Source organism: Leptosomus discolor, chromosome 4 (genome assembly GCF_034619465.1).
Source record: "Leptosomus discolor isolate bLepDis1 chromosome 4, bLepDis1.hap2, whole genome shotgun sequence".
NCBI classification, from domain to species: domain Eukaryota; kingdom Metazoa; phylum Chordata; class Aves; order Leptosomiformes; family Leptosomidae; genus Leptosomus; species Leptosomus discolor.
The window spans coordinates 39,970,028-39,985,936 of record NC_141394.1 but is presented as its reverse complement, the minus strand read 5'-3'; the positions used below and the strand labels follow the sequence as shown (position 1 = coordinate 39,985,936).

At 35.0% G+C, this 15,909-nt stretch overlaps 1 protein-coding gene across 5 annotated transcripts in view; it reads right to left on the bottom strand.

Moving 5' to 3' along the window:
• Nucleotides 1-15,909, bottom strand: part of SPOCK3 (SPARC (osteonectin), cwcv and kazal like domains proteoglycan 3) — a 213,243-nt gene that overhangs the window by 78,295 nt on the left and 119,039 nt on the right. For 4 of the 5 annotated variants that reach the window (XM_086463943.1, XM_086463944.1, XM_086463945.1 and 1 more), the window contains one exon: nucleotides 602-728. The exons of the other annotated variant lie outside the window; for it this stretch is intronic. In XM_086463943.1, coding sequence (XP_086320069.1) covers nucleotides 602-728 — 127 coding nt within the window. The remainder of the gene's footprint in view (nucleotides 1-601; nucleotides 729-15,909) is intronic. 5 annotated transcript variants of the gene reach the window in all.

Below are 15,909 nucleotides of genomic sequence, written 5' to 3'. Positions count from 1 at the left end.
GTAAACTGACGCTAACATTTTTTTAATTACTGTTCTGTCTCCAAATAAATATGACAGAAAAGATAGGAGGGTTCAAGAATACAGAAGAACGCTTGATTATGGTCTTGAAATACATAAAACACTGTTCCAAGAAGGAAAGATATACAACAATTGTTTACAATATTACATTTTTTTATCTGGGTATGTTACATCTATGACTAGGTGCTTGGAACGTGAAGTATTCCCTTGATGGTCAACTTGAAAAATCTGACTTAACATGTTTAACCTACCCCAAATTGGGGACACGCAACACTTTTTTCCTTACTCAAAACCCTGCCTTGGTCTGTCACAGAAAGACTTAACCTGGAGCTCCATTATATGGTGGAGCACTCTTACACTGTGCTTCTTTGGGTACTACTGTTTCATGCTGCTTTGGATTTGCTACCATTTTGATTTTCTGTCTTACGATACACTAGAATTGCTGTAGGCTGCAGTCTATAATATATATTTTAGTTAAAACAAATAAATGTTGATTTGTCTTACAATACAGTATTTTATTTTCCAAGAGCTGGAAATGACTGGAACAATGAAAGAATAATTTAGTTCTTTATTTAATTCTTACCTGAGAAGAATAAGTGTGACCATCTGATCCACAAACAGGATTGGTATAAACTACTGGACACTGCTTGCAGTTTGATGAAATGGGACCACCCCTCCACTGTTTATGGCCTAAACCAGCCTCTTTCATACTGTAAGTAAACAAAAAGTATGTAATTCTGATAAGCAGTAGTAAAAATAGAACATATTCAGGGTACTTTAATGAGCCTTTACAAACAGTAAGCCATACATAATTTCAGGCATAAAGTTTTCTTCTGAGTAAAGAGCTGCCACAGTCTTTGGTATACACTTGCTCACCTTTGTACATTACTCACTGTAGTGATACTTGATACCTGCATATTATTTCACTTTCTAAGACATCATACTAGGAAAAAAAAAACAAAACAAAACAAAACACGATTAACTGATGCTTTGGTGACTGTTACACTTATTGATCAGTGAAAGATGTCTGACTTCTGTCGTATTCAATTTTTTTTGTTGTTATTAAACAGTATGAATGAAGCTGTTGTATTAATACTGGTGTTTAAGGAGGTAACGTTTAACTATTAGAAATTATATCATAAATATTTCTATAGAAACAGGTAGGTGGTCCTTCAGAGTACTGTTTGGCCCACTTTGACCACTGTCTTTCACAGCTTATATTTCATAAAATTTAGACTCTATCACCCAATGTAAAGCTCAAAGGAAAATAAAAAGGTAATCCACTGGAGCACAGAATTGATCTGCATAAGTGTATATGTGTACGCTTCTACAAACAGATAGAGATATAGCTAGATGGATCATTTTAACCCAGACCAAAAGGGTCAGACTGTAAGTCTAAAATAAGTTACTAATGCTTCCTCCCAATACTCTCCTAGCCTTCTGTAACTTGTGGCATACGGCCATCCTCAAACAAACATATTTTCTCTACATAGTTTCGAACTGATTTTTATTCGTGAATTTTTCCAATTGCTTTTTGCAACTATGAAAGCATTTAGCAGGCATTGTATCCTGAAACATCTGTTTTATGAGAGCTGCCTGATTCATAGCCTGACCTACAATATGCTTTATATATATAGTTGTTTCTATATACATAAGAAAATATAATAAAAATGCATGATTTTTAAATTGTGTTTTATGCTTGGAATCTTAATGAGGAATCTAAAAATGAGTATGCTTAGAATACAGCAATGACTTATCAGGACACATTCAAGTAGTAAATGTTCAAATTTATCTTATAAAACCAATCTTCTTTAGTGAAGCAAAACTCCTTCAGCTTGGTTCACCTACAGATGATCAAGAACTATTTTGGTAATTAGTCGTGAATCACTGTTTGAGAAGAACTTGTCTGGAGTAACAAAAAGAAACAAAAATAAACTCCTCATCCTCTGGTTTTATGATGTGCAGAGTAAAAGGCTGAAAGCATACACCTAACAGTAAACCAGTAATGATCAAAACCAAAACCCCATTTCTCAGCTATGCTAATGTTTTTATGCTGTTCATAATTTTGGCTGTAAACGTGGTCTTTAAGAAGAAAAAACCAAATCGCGTAAGTTATGGAAGTTTACATTCGGACTATGTTGTGTGGTGAAATTTTGAACTGCACAGACTTTTTACAGTGTGAACAGGAACCTGCAATGTACACAGGAATTATGAGTTACTGCTGGAAAAGCCAGTAGTAGCTTCAATTACATGTAGCATGAGTGCTAAAATATGCACACAGGAAGTTTTTATGTCCATCAGGAAGTATTAAAAAAAGAAATACCACCACCCTAATTAATAATAAATAACAATCCTTTCTGCTGAGTCGCATCATTTGAAGACTATGTACAAATCATTTCATTTCTATGATAGCAAAGAAAAGCAAAGTTGAACGGTACCTTTGCTTATGTATAATATATAGTAACAATCTGACTACCACTGCTCCTCTCACTTTACTGAGAGTTTTCCAATCATCCACATGAGCTCCAGTGTAATTAGACTATTTAGATGGCTGCTTTCTTCTCTTACTTTTTCTTACTATTACAGCTCACAGTTTTCCCAGAAGTGCCTCAATAGCCTGAGCTTACTGACAGGATCAGAGCCCCAACTATCAATGTGATACAATATCTGTTTACCTGAGATACAGTAACTTTAAAACATTGCATAAATCAATTGCGAATGTTCCAGACATCAACAGGGAACCCCATTGATACCAGCAAAAATCAGAAACTGAAAGCAAGATTTGAGACACGTACAGGGGCTTAAAAAGTGTCAAAGAAAGGACTAGTGGTGATTACAGGGTTTTAGCATACCTGCATCCTCGTATATGCCCTCAGTGAAGTTTAAAGACAAGAAAAGGAAGAGGGAGAGGTGTGATGGGAGAAAAAAGTCCTTTTAGATGGAGAACAACGGATAAGAAGAATCACTTTAAAGACGGAAAAGAGAATGAAGTGTCTCAGGAAGGTCCACAAGTGAGGTGGATATAGAACACGCTCAGGACACAGATAACAGGTCTGTGACAACCAGCAGAGCGGTATGAATAAAACGGAAAAATATTTTATGTAGTCAGATAGATTACCTTCTCTCAATCAACCTCCGCTTTGTTAGGCTTTTAAATGCAGGCTGTCCCAGGGTACTCATTTAGGGGGAAGAGAGTCAGGTTTCCTTTTACACACAGAACACACCTGAGACCTTCAGCAGATCACTCTTCCCAAAATCTTTGTTTCTATATAACTAATAATATTTTTCTACAAAACAGAAATATCTGAATTTTTCAAAACGTGGAATGGAACGTATAATGATAAATAAATTATAAATAATGATATATTGAAGGTATCGATCCAGAGGTACCTGGTCATGGAAATGCTTTGGAACAAACATCTGTTCAGAAGCTTTAGTACGATGATGCAGAAACGAGATTCTGTATTATCAGAGCTGCCCAACAGACACGTGCATTTCATAAAATATAGTAATAATGCCTTTTACTTATGTACTCAAACATTTCCTTTCACCATTATTTAATTGCATCAAATTTGGTGCTGTTGACTATTTCTTTGTCACCAGGTGTTGCATTCATACTTTTTACAGCTAGGCAATGAGCGTGCATACAAACTACTGACATAGAAATAACTGAGAAACTACTGTGATGATATAAATCATGTTGAATTAAGATCTTTGGTGTACGTCCACAACATCATGAAGATACAGAAAGACTGCTTAACTACAATATAAATAATCTGTCACCGTTTACTTGAGATATGCAGAGAAAGCAATATATTCTTACATTTTAAAATGTTAGACAGGAAAACAAACAGTAAACAAAGAAATCAGTTACTTCACTATAATATATCACTTTTGTTTTCCCCCTCTTCCTTGTATTTATTACTTTCCAATTCGATATGCAAGAAGAAAACCCAGATCACTGCAACTTGCAGTTATTAAAATTCTGCCATTTAACTTTGAGATTCCACTGCAATCATCATAAATATTCTTGCGCTTGTTAGTAATATGCCACAATAAATATATGACACCACGTAAAAGTCAACCTCTTCCACTGACAAATTTTATACTTCTAAATTTCCTCAACAAGGGCTTTGGGATCTGTCTAGTAATAAAATAACTATTACTGAATACACAAGCTCCACCTTATGTGACATTGTTGACACCTAAAGTGTAAAATTAAATATACAGGTTTAATATACCAGCAACATTTGTGATTGCATTAATTTGCATACACCAAATTGTGCATATGCTTGTAGACTGCATATGCAACTACATGCCTCGAAACATAATTAGCCAATCCGCCCAATTACTCTAGCCTATGTACCTGTTTGCATACATAAACTTACCTTCCTGTACACACACCGATCGTGCCTGCAAATTCTTTGAGAATGCTTAATGTAACTCATTGAAAATTTAGCTGCAAGCAACTCTTTGGCAACATGACTTAAATAATATCTGAAAAAATGCGTGAGTGCCCAATTCACTTGGAAAAAATGGTATTTTATAGCTAGATTTGAGAATCTTCGAACACAGGTCTTCAAATACAGACTGATAGAAACAAATCTGAGTTACTAAAAACCTAATCTTTCAAAGAACTCTGGTAACTACATTTGCATTTTTTAGCGATTTTAGAATTATTCTAATTTAGAGACTGCCTGATTATAGTTTGCCATGGCCTTTGGGCGACACAGTCTGTGTGTCAGATTAACATAATCAGAAATAACACTTGTATTGCAAAATCTATTCTGCTTTTATTAGCATTGAATGGATTTCCTTCAAAGTTCCCTTTTCATGTGGAAGCATCCTGGAAGAAAACTATAGCTGTCAATATACTGTTGAGATGTTTCCTTCAAATGTCAAAAGAAACCAAGACATTACTGCCAGCCTCTGAGTGTATATGTCTATAATATTTTGACTTGTTTCATTATTTTGTACTATTTCTAACAAATACAAGAAAAATCTCTCTCGAGAAACTAAAAATAATTTAATAAATCTGAGACAAATAAATCAATGGTTGATAAATTTAATATGGGAATCAAAATACAATACATTTTAGCAACTCTGAGTTAACAGTATTGACAAGATGTTTGTGTTTGTTAATGGACTATCATAATGTTTAGCAGGTGCAGGTAAGATTACATAAATTCAGCAATTATTTTTCCCCAGCATCTGCACCCAAGATATTAGATTAGAAAATTATGTATGATCTATCATTTTTGTCAGGACCACTAAGCATACATACCCAATCTTATTTCAGAATTTAGAAGAATATTTCTTTCCATGCATGTAAAAAGAAAATGCTATTTACTCATTTGCACCAGAGAAGGAAAACAAATAGACATATTAAAGACACAAATTCTTACTACCTTCCTTCCACCTACACCTATTATTAAAAAGAAAAGTTTACTCTTTAAGGTAGTTTCATGTCTTGTTGTCATACAGCATCATTATTTTAAGTACCATTCTGCCTACTTTTGCCAAGCAAAGAAATCTGTAATTTATTCTAAATGTCTATATAATAAAATCTAAAATCTAAACAAAACATCCTTATGTAGTTAAAAAAAAACAGTTTTAAGTAATGCTGCTGAAATTTCCTGGAATAGTAAATGCTTCATCTTGATTGAGTGAAGTTAGCTAGTATAGCATTTTGATAAGATGGAAAAGCAAAGAATACATGGCAACACAAAAATGAGTTCTCATTATTTAACTTATCTGGAATTGCTCGAGCCTTGAAAGGGACCTCATGTATGAGCAGCTGAATGCAGTGCTCACACCAACCTTCTTTTCCATTAAGCTGGCAAATGATACAGGTATTTCAAGAAGTAATCTGCTAAAAATTACTATGTAAATAACCAGGGGAGGGGGTTAGCGAAGATTTGAGATGTTAAAGTATAAAAAGTGCCTATTAGAGATATCAATACAGTATGATTTTTTTTTTTAAAGGTTAGTAGCATAAAGTAGACTGAAGGTTTTTCTTAGGACCTCTCAAATTGCGCACACTTGTAATTTACATAGTTAGGCACTGATTAGCACATATTTTTCTAACACACAAAATATAACTTACAAATAAGAAACAACATTAAAAAAGTTTGAGCCAAAACCATTTCATGTGATCATAATTTTCTGATCAGAACTGCTATATGGTCAGTCACATCTTTAGGAGACATACAGTTACAAAAAAAAGTTACAAAGAAAATCAAATTATCTAAGTGAAGAAGAGAAAAAAAGGGAGACTTGGGGTACATAATAATTGGTAAATACAGGGAAAAAAACCTGGCCTAGAGACTTAAACTTTAAAAAAAAACCCCACAACATAGTAGTCAGAGATGTTTTTACCAAGGCACCTAACTTCCAGATAGCAGTCAATTATGTATATGTGATGCTAAAAAAGCTAATCCATGGTAAGGAAATTCTATTAAAATGTGAAGGGCAAGTTGAGCTCTGTAGGAAAAGGTTCCAAATACTCTTTCAAAATTGTAAGAGACATGGTCTTCCGAGCTCAACATCTCAGAGTTGCACATATCCCCTCTCCCCCGCCCCCCCGCCAGCTGTAGCTATTCCTTAAAAAGTGCCAATTAAAAACTTTTGTTTTAGTTAAAAAATCAAAGACAGAAAAAGGGTGTTCATATTTTGCCTAGAGACAATGACAGAATATATAGGCTTGTTAAAGGATTAAGAAGATGGTTGTACTAGAAGAGACAGCAAGTAACTTCCAGTATAGACCTGAGACTACAGAGAAAGCACTCTCTGGAGTCCCAGTTCTAGAGAGCATGATTCTTCCATTATCATCTAATACATTATTTAATACAATCATTTATATAAATTGTAAAGTCAGAAATATAATAAATTTCCACCCAAGTCCTCCATTACTTATGGATATGCCTACTGCTTTCCTATGAAATGATGTGACATAGTTTCATGCATTTCCTATATATTTAACTAGAAATGGTCACATACACGTATCTGAAGCGAGTTTTGTTTGGCAAACACCGGAAATGTGGAAAGCATTCGTGCATATCACAGACTTTATTTTCTGTCACAGAAACCACTGCACTCAAACTTTTCTAAAGAAAGAGAGGGAAGTTGACCCCTAGTAAGAATATCTGTAATAACTCTACTACACTCTCTGTTTAAACTAGCAGATACATAACATTACACCAATAAAAACAAGTGAGACACATGAGCACAAACAATATCTAAATTATGAGACTATTAAACAAATGAATATTTAAAATTTTGAACACTCCATGCTTTGAACAAAATAAACAGCTTTTTTTGTTTGTATGAAGTGGTACAAAGTGTTGTTGAAGATAAGGAATAAGACTACATCTTCCTATAGAATATCAATATTATAGACGGTGAATTCCTTGAAATCTGCATAAGATGAAAGGAATATTCTCACCTAGTGATACTGGAGACATCCTTAATCCTTATTTTTATTGCTTCAGAATACATATTGAACTACTTATTGGATAATGAGGGCAGAGGACAGCAGAGTCCAGGGGGTTTTATTAGGTTTAAATAAGAAAGTCACAGATTTATGTCATTTTCTGTATGACATCCGTGAACTTATGGTAACCTTTTGCCTTTTATCCCTGCCTGCTCCACAAATCCCACCCAGAAGTCCTGAGCCACAGAAGCTGTCAAAACTTCAGATTCATCCATTAAGGGTGAGAGTTGAGCATAAATCATCTTCTCACTGTCTCTAAGAGGAAATCTGGACATGCAGGTCAATGGGGCACCAAAGCACACTCCATCACTCCATCAGTATCTGCAGTTTGTACTACCAGAATAAGGAAGGATGGCACATATTTCATGGAGTTAACTCACAGATAACTGCCCAGCTTTCCTCTGAAGACTGAGGTTTTCATATGACATGGCTGAATAACTTTGGCTCAAACTTCTGAGGAAACTACTGACTTTTGAGAAAGAGCTATGAGAAATTATGTAGAATGGAACCATGCAATATAAGAGAAGTAAAACTGCAGACAAAAACTAACACTGTTGAGACAAGGTCAGTCATGGGTGGTGGTGGGGAAACAAGCCACAACTGTGAAAAGTTATAAAATCATAAAAGGAAAAAACAGAGTCAGAAGTTTAAACTGATCCTCAGTTCAAACAACACTGAAGATAAGCACATTTCAAGGACCAATGGTAGTCAACACCCATTACACTTGATTGAACTGTTTGGACAGCAAGGACTCATTGGGTATCTTGCAAAATGTGGAGAGCATCTTCATATTTAGTTTGACAGTAAATTAGTCCTACCTATATATTGCGTCTATTCGATGTTAAGTACTTTTAGGCAGCATGTATCTTGCTTACAGAGTCTTTGTGCACTGTAAAAACTGCTTGAACAAAGTGGTCCAGAGAGTGAAGATTATAACTGTATGCCCAGAAGTAATGAACACAGTGGAAGAGCAACTTGGATGAAGCAGGCATTTGCGCATGGCAGAGCAATCCACCTATCACAGGAAGTCTGACTTGGCTCTTCAGCAGAGTTATTTTGGCCTACAACATGAGATATGATGAATTCTTCTATAACATATAAAAACTCACTACCTCTAGAAGACAGTTAAACTATGTATTGGTCAATCTCTAGTATATTTATATATTTTTTGGTTCTTTTAATGTTGGCAGTTTCGTTACATCTATAACTGTTCTCCAAAAACAATAGGAAACACCAGGTTTTTATTTTCTCTAATATGAATGTACAGGATGTCCAAATCACTGTGCCATCTAGAGGCCACACTGAGAAATCCTCTTATCACCAATCATTACTTAGCAAAAAAATATTACTTAATAGATTCATGCAATATAAGGTAAAAAAATGATACATCCTGGGAGACAAGGTAATTTCCTACATCCTTCAAAGCTGGCATCATCAAATACGAAGTTCATGTTTTGTAACTTCCACAGTACAATGGTCAGTAAATTCTCACCAGGCCAAGTTAAGATCTAACATTTTTTATTTATATCAGTTGTGTGCAGGTTAGGGTTTAAAGACTGCAGATAAAATCCTGGTTCTGTTGAATTCAGTAAGAAAACTCCTATTGAATTCCAGTGGCCAATAGTTTCAGTCTGTTGCATTAGGCTTCATGTATCACAACCATAGTTGTGATATAATGCTCCTATAGCAACAAGAGGATGATTCCTAAAGATTATAAAGGTCTTTGGGGCTAATTCAGCAGTATTAGACATAGACCTTGGATCCCAGAATAACAGAGAACTCTGCCAATGAACGTAACTGGTGTATCTGCATTAGCAAACAGGTACCACAGTGAAACTGGTGGTGAGAACTTCAGTGCCCAGGCTTTTGGGGGACACAGCAGTGATGGGTTGTTTTCCTGTTCAGTTTTTCAACTTTGAACTTGCTCTAGTCTAGCGTGCTGTCACACATTAGGTAGGATGCTGGAGCACATCTCTAGGTGTTTTTCATTGGAAGAATCCATTTCATACACCCTGAGAGCCACTCCACGATTAAAACCAAAGCAAGGTAAGTATCAGATTTTCACACAGTAGCACATTCCCACCTGAACCAAAACACCAATGTAGACATATGGCTTTTTTCGCGGCCTTGGTTTTAAGCTTCAATTTTTCCTTTTCCTCTTCCTTTTTTAAGCATATGTTTTTTGAGGAAGAAAAAAAATTTCTTTCCAAAAGAATATTACATTACTCTTTTTATTAGTTTCGTTACACCCCAAATCAATGAGACCAGAATATCAATAAAAGAAAGAAGAGCTCACTGAAATGCAGACCAGAAAAATTACCCCTATTCTTTAATTTTTTTTTTTTTCCAATCAGTCCAACAATTTATCAAGTTTGTGTCTTTGTAAATTGCAGCCTCACTGTCAGAACCCTGTTTCTTCTAAGGACCAAATGGCCCTCCCCACAACCCAAAAAAACCCACCAGCTAATTTGTGCCAGCGTGTCCTTTACTCTGTTGTCCCTCACTTTTTCTTCAGGCTCCACAGAGACTGAAGAAAGGTCCATGAATCTATGAAGGAAGAAAGAGTTAGACAGCAGACTCACAGAAACCTGCTAAGACCCAATGCACACATCCATCAATACTCAACAATGATTCCTATAGATTACATATACAAACAAGGGCCTTCACTTTTGTTTCCTCCCTTTTCATGGTGAAAAATTATATTTTCACCAAGTTCCCAGGGGCAGATGCAGCCAAAAGGGCTACAGCAATACAACTCTAAAAGAATCCATGGTACTGACAAGTGAAATCAAACTGCGGGAACGCAAACTGCAAAGAATCACAGGTTTTGAATCCAGACCCTGCAACTTCTACACAGTTTGAGGCAAACTCTTTTTCTCTTCCAGATATCTTATACAACAGTGCAGAAGGCAATCTCTCTAACAGTTACTTGCTTATCCTAAATTGTTAGTTCTGTGCAGAACAAAACTAAAAACAACACAATGATCCGAGTTGACAGCTAGTTTAGCAATTGTGATAAAAATCTGCTGGGTTTAATAGACATAAATTACCTCAGCAAATAATAGTTTCTGACTAAATACATCATAAAATGATACAGCAAAGCTGAGGCCAAAAGAAAGAGTTGCTAATGATTGATATGATAGTAGGAACAACTATTAGAAGTTTTCAAAGATTACTGTGTTCAGAAATTGTACAAAACATAAAGAGATCCTTACAAAGGAAAAGTTTACTATAATCAAAGCTCTGTGCATAGTCAGTATGCAGAGAAAAATGTTACTCAAGGGCTCATTTTTTTCCTCTCTAATGCAACATTTAAGCTTTTCATTCTTTCTGTACCTCTTCATTGCTTTCCCAAAACTCATCCATTTGTTTACCGTATTAAAAAGATCTATTTCATGTAGCAAACTATTCTCTTATCTACTAGAAGGCATCCTCATCCTCACACACCAATGCTAAAGTTACTTCAAGATGATGGTACATTGTCAGGAAGAGCACTCGTAACATTCTGAAAAATACATCACCCTTCCAGCAATGACATAATATAGATGAGACGAAGCAACTCCCTTTGGGATTTAAAAAAAAAAAAAAAAAAAAAACCACAAAAAACAAAAAACATAAAAAACCCCACAAAAAAACCCACACCAAAAAAAACCCTTTCACACTTTCTTATATATGCATACATTGTACCTGATCAGATCATCTTCCTCTCTAAAAACCCAGTAGTATCCTCTACTCATCTTCCTCCAAAGATCTTAGCACTGCTTGGCAGCTTTAATACCTTCTTATTTTTTCTTATGGGTTAGATAAAGGGATTTTTTTTTTTCTTCCTCCCAGAAAGCTTACCTTCTTTTTCCCTTCCTAAGAAAACTTCTTTGGATTTCTGTCCACTGACATTGTTAGTCTAAGGTAGATGTTTCAGAATCTGTTCCCTCTGTTCTAGGAGAACTCAGAATACACAATACAGCTATAATATTCAGCTTTACATTTAAATAAAGTGACAAATAGTGATAAAATTTGTGCAAGTTCTTCTATAAATGAAGATTCCTTTTTTCAGTGTTTTAGGTACTGTATATTCAAAAAAAAAAATCAATAAAAGATGTTCTTATGAGTCTTTTCCTGTCAAATTTTAGGGAATTGTTATGGCACAAATTAATTATCTTTGTGGGTTTCCTCCACACACATATACCAATGATTGAAAAACTCTCAACTAACTTTAAAGGTGTTATGAATATTGGTGTGGTTTTGCCACATATTACATACTAAAACATTAATCATATCTTTAACTTAAGCTTAAACATGAGATTGCGTAGTCAGAACAGGTAATACTTGGGACTGCCTACTGACAACAGCACAATCTTAGACCTGCTTTATTTTCAGGTCATAGAGTAAGGAAGAATCTAACATTATCCTATTTAAACTCTGTGGTAAAATTCAGCTTTTCACAAGAAGAAACAGAGCCCTATGTGTTGAGTGTCATACACTATTCTGACAGAGTAGTCAGTGAGAGAATATAAAGATAAACACAAAACGGTAGTAAACAACACTTGAGGAAATAATGTTTTAGCCTTCTCTTAGGATTTCTACTTCACATTTGTTAATTCTCTCAGACAAGTATATTTGCCACTCTTGGCTTTATAAGGTCATCCCAATCTGTTTAAAAACCTCCAGTTTCATTAAAACCAGCTTCACTTGTCAGCACTGGAAGAAGCCAAATGCATTCTGATATGACCCAGGACACTTATTAAAGATATGTAAAGAAGGAAGAGTCTCTAGAAAATCAAACTGATGTTTTTCAGCCTGAAGAGGACTGGGGTAGGGAGAAGAGGAACAAGTAATTTTTTTTTTTTTTTTTTTTTTTTTACTTACAACTAGCAAATATAGTTCAGGAATAGTGCCATTACATGTCAGAATGGTTAGTCATCCTTTCCTACAGTGTTGTGATACTGAGGCAGACGAATGAGCCAGCAATGCCATAAACTTTAATAAGATCATAGTTTGTTATTTTGAATAACATAGATAATCTTTACATCCTCACTGTTTACCAGGAATGTGAAATGTATGTACTACTATTGTCTCAGTCTTGTGATGCCTCTTCCCATGCAGAAGTACTTGTAAGAATAAGGCTGCTGGCAGGGAACATGAACATGTGTTTTCTGTTTACACAGAATTTATATGTAACTGTCTTCACATCCTACAATTCATATTCAGTAACTAATTTACCACGCCACTCATTTCCAAACTGTATATTTCAAAATTCCTCTACAGCTTTTACAAGAGCCAACCTAAAAAAGCTACAAAAGAAAGAACACTTTTCCCCACCTTTATACTAATACAAGCATTGGAATATGCACTTTTTGCAAACAAGATTTAATAATCTTGCTTTTTGAACTTGATTATTTCTCACGTTGCTAAAGGAAATGAAATTATTTTCTTGAATTTTTTACCCTTTCTTAAGGAAGACTTAAAACAACAACAGAGGCCTACAGTACAATCAGCATAGCCACTATATTAATGTATATGTTATTGAATTTATTTTTACTAGAAGTTTTGTTATGAAAAGAACATCAACAGTACCAAAGATGTAAGAATTGCCACCACTCTCAAGGGCAAAAGCCTAGCGCTCAATGAAAAATGCTACAGTTAATTATAATTAAATAAATCACAGCAACATATCACCACAAGGAGCTTGCTGACCATCCCCCTGTATGGTAGACCTTGTGGTCATAAATTTATTGTAAACTTCAAAGGACACTTGGACACTTCTCAAACGTATTTAAACTTGAGATATCACCATCATCAATGTAAATCAGGTGTAAACAACTTAATACAATACACAAATAAATCAGCACATCTGGTGATAAAGAATGAGGCACTTATAAATAGTTTTATGATCTTGACTTTCATTTTAGAGGGTTCTTTCCAGAAAAATTTCATTCCTGGCATAGACATTAGTTTTTAAGTATTTTTTCTATTTGTAAGGCTTTTCAGAAAGGTTTTGGGGTCATCTGCAGTTGCATTCAGCTCTATAAAAAGAAACCAACCCACACAAAACAACAAAAACAAACCCTATATGTCATGCTCAGCAAAACCTACATAAACAGGTACAATTATATGGTGGTTCTGATTTTGTTGTTATCAAGATGTGCTGTCCATATGGTATTTGAAATACATGCATATACACCTGTGTGAAAGAAAGTTTAAACTGAATACATACTGAAATTGCCAGCGGGACAACAATCATACAGCAATATTTATTTGAGAATTGATTATTAATGTATGCATGTCTCATATAACACATAAAAACTTGTTGGTAAGTCTGGCAACATACCCTGTTTAAAGCAAGTACAGGAAAAAAATGGTAGGACACTACAGAAGACTACTTCATGTCTGACTAAATTGATAACATTTCTACTGTCACCACCTGTTTTATAACAAGAATAGGCTTTGCATAACACAGTAGGAAGCTTGTATATTATGAAGCTAGAAAGGGTAACCTTAAGACTTTCTAATTTGGATTCCTCTGTGAAGCCTTAACACATCTTCTACTTTGAGAAGCCTGTTAAAAAATTTCTGTCTCCAAATAAGAATTCAAACAGTAACTGCACAGCCCTCTTCCTCTTTTCCATTGCAAACAAATAATGTTCCTGTTGTCTTTCATGATAAGGTATGGTTTTAGTCTAGTCTTGTGGCTCTTTTCTGAATACACTCTAACTTTCAATATTCTTCCTGAATCCCAGGCATTCAAATGGCACAATATTTGAACTGGGAGCAGTTCCACTAGAACAGCTAGAAATATTACAACTGCTCTATACCAAACTCAAGATTACATTGGCAACAGAGGCTAGAAGACTGCTCAAAGGATCTTGGGACATTACATTCCAAACACCTTCAGGATCCAGTCTATTTCCTGCTCTGTACTATTAATATTACTCCCATGCTGTGTTCTGACTGTAAAGCATGGAAGAATAGAAAGCACGTTTGCATGTGCCTCCTAAACCACACTTTGTCATCTACAGCTGGAGGCTGACTACTGCATCCTCCCACTATCTAGTAATCTTTAAGGTCATAGTGAACTCAATGCTGCACTTTAAGCACTCTTTAGAATAATACAAAGTTATTATGCCAGTCCCACGATTCTTCCCATTCCCCACTGGGAAGAAAATGCAAAACTGCTTTCTCTCGAGTAGGAGCTCTAAAACATCCAGGTACTGCATCACTACAGCATGACTGTGTTATTGCAACAACTCAAAACTATTACTAGAGATTTTTACTAGTACTGACAAATCCCTAACTCACTCCAATTATGTATCTGACATTATCACTTCAGATCCAGATGTCATACTACAGGTTTATGTAAACAGTTTTTCCAACACTTAAATGTGGTGGTTTTTCACACTGATATAGCATGCTTCTTTCTTATCTTCCTAGTTTGATACATTTATAGCAAAATGTGTATTAATATGTATTGAAATATACACACATGGACACACATATATTGCAAATTCACTGGAGTTCTGTGGTCTTGATTACTTAGTGCACAGCTCATGATAATTTTTGCAATTATCAGCAGAACATAAACTATGTCTGTTCATATACCTTGCTTAAATGGTAAGTCACTGATTTATAATGAGCAAAGTAAAAGTTGACTCTTCTCCATCACATCCCAGGTTTAACATTAATCATGAGACTACAGGGGAAAACAAATGAAAAAATATACAATATGGTTGATATTAATGGATGCAGACTGTACAAGCTTTCTCTTTCTGTTCCCTTGCCAGAAACTACCAAAAAAATTCCTCAGTTGCCTTTTTTCCCCTCCTCCATGAAGAGAAAATAAAGCATATATTTTAATAATTGTTCAACTGGCAAATTGATTTGCTACTTTGAATGTTTTACTGTATCGATACATTTTCCTGTGTTTTATTATTTTAATTATCTCAGCTTCAGTTTTAGTACCTCAACAGAAAAAAAGGTATGGCACAATATAACTTCTGGAAGTATCCTAAAATCAGCAAGTTCCAATTGAGTCTCTTAGCTCTGAATTTAAAACAAATTTCTGTTGCATTCACTACAGTTTGTATTTGTCTCTCCTTTTCCACCTGATATATATTGATGACATTCCCATGATCATCATGTCTTTTCTCACACCAACTGAGACATAGGGAGAAGAACAGAGAATAATCCATTCATTAGAGGGCAAAATTTACCTGAAATTGTTTTCTAGCACCATATACAGCAGTGTATTTCAAGCTTAGTAGCTTATTTTCTTACAATGTATACGTAGCATAGAACTATTTTGAGCCAAAATGGTAAAATTCAAGGAGAGGCATAAGGAAGTATCTGCCTCCTCATTACACCTGTGAGGGGTAACAAGCCACTTCTACAAGGAACACATCCAA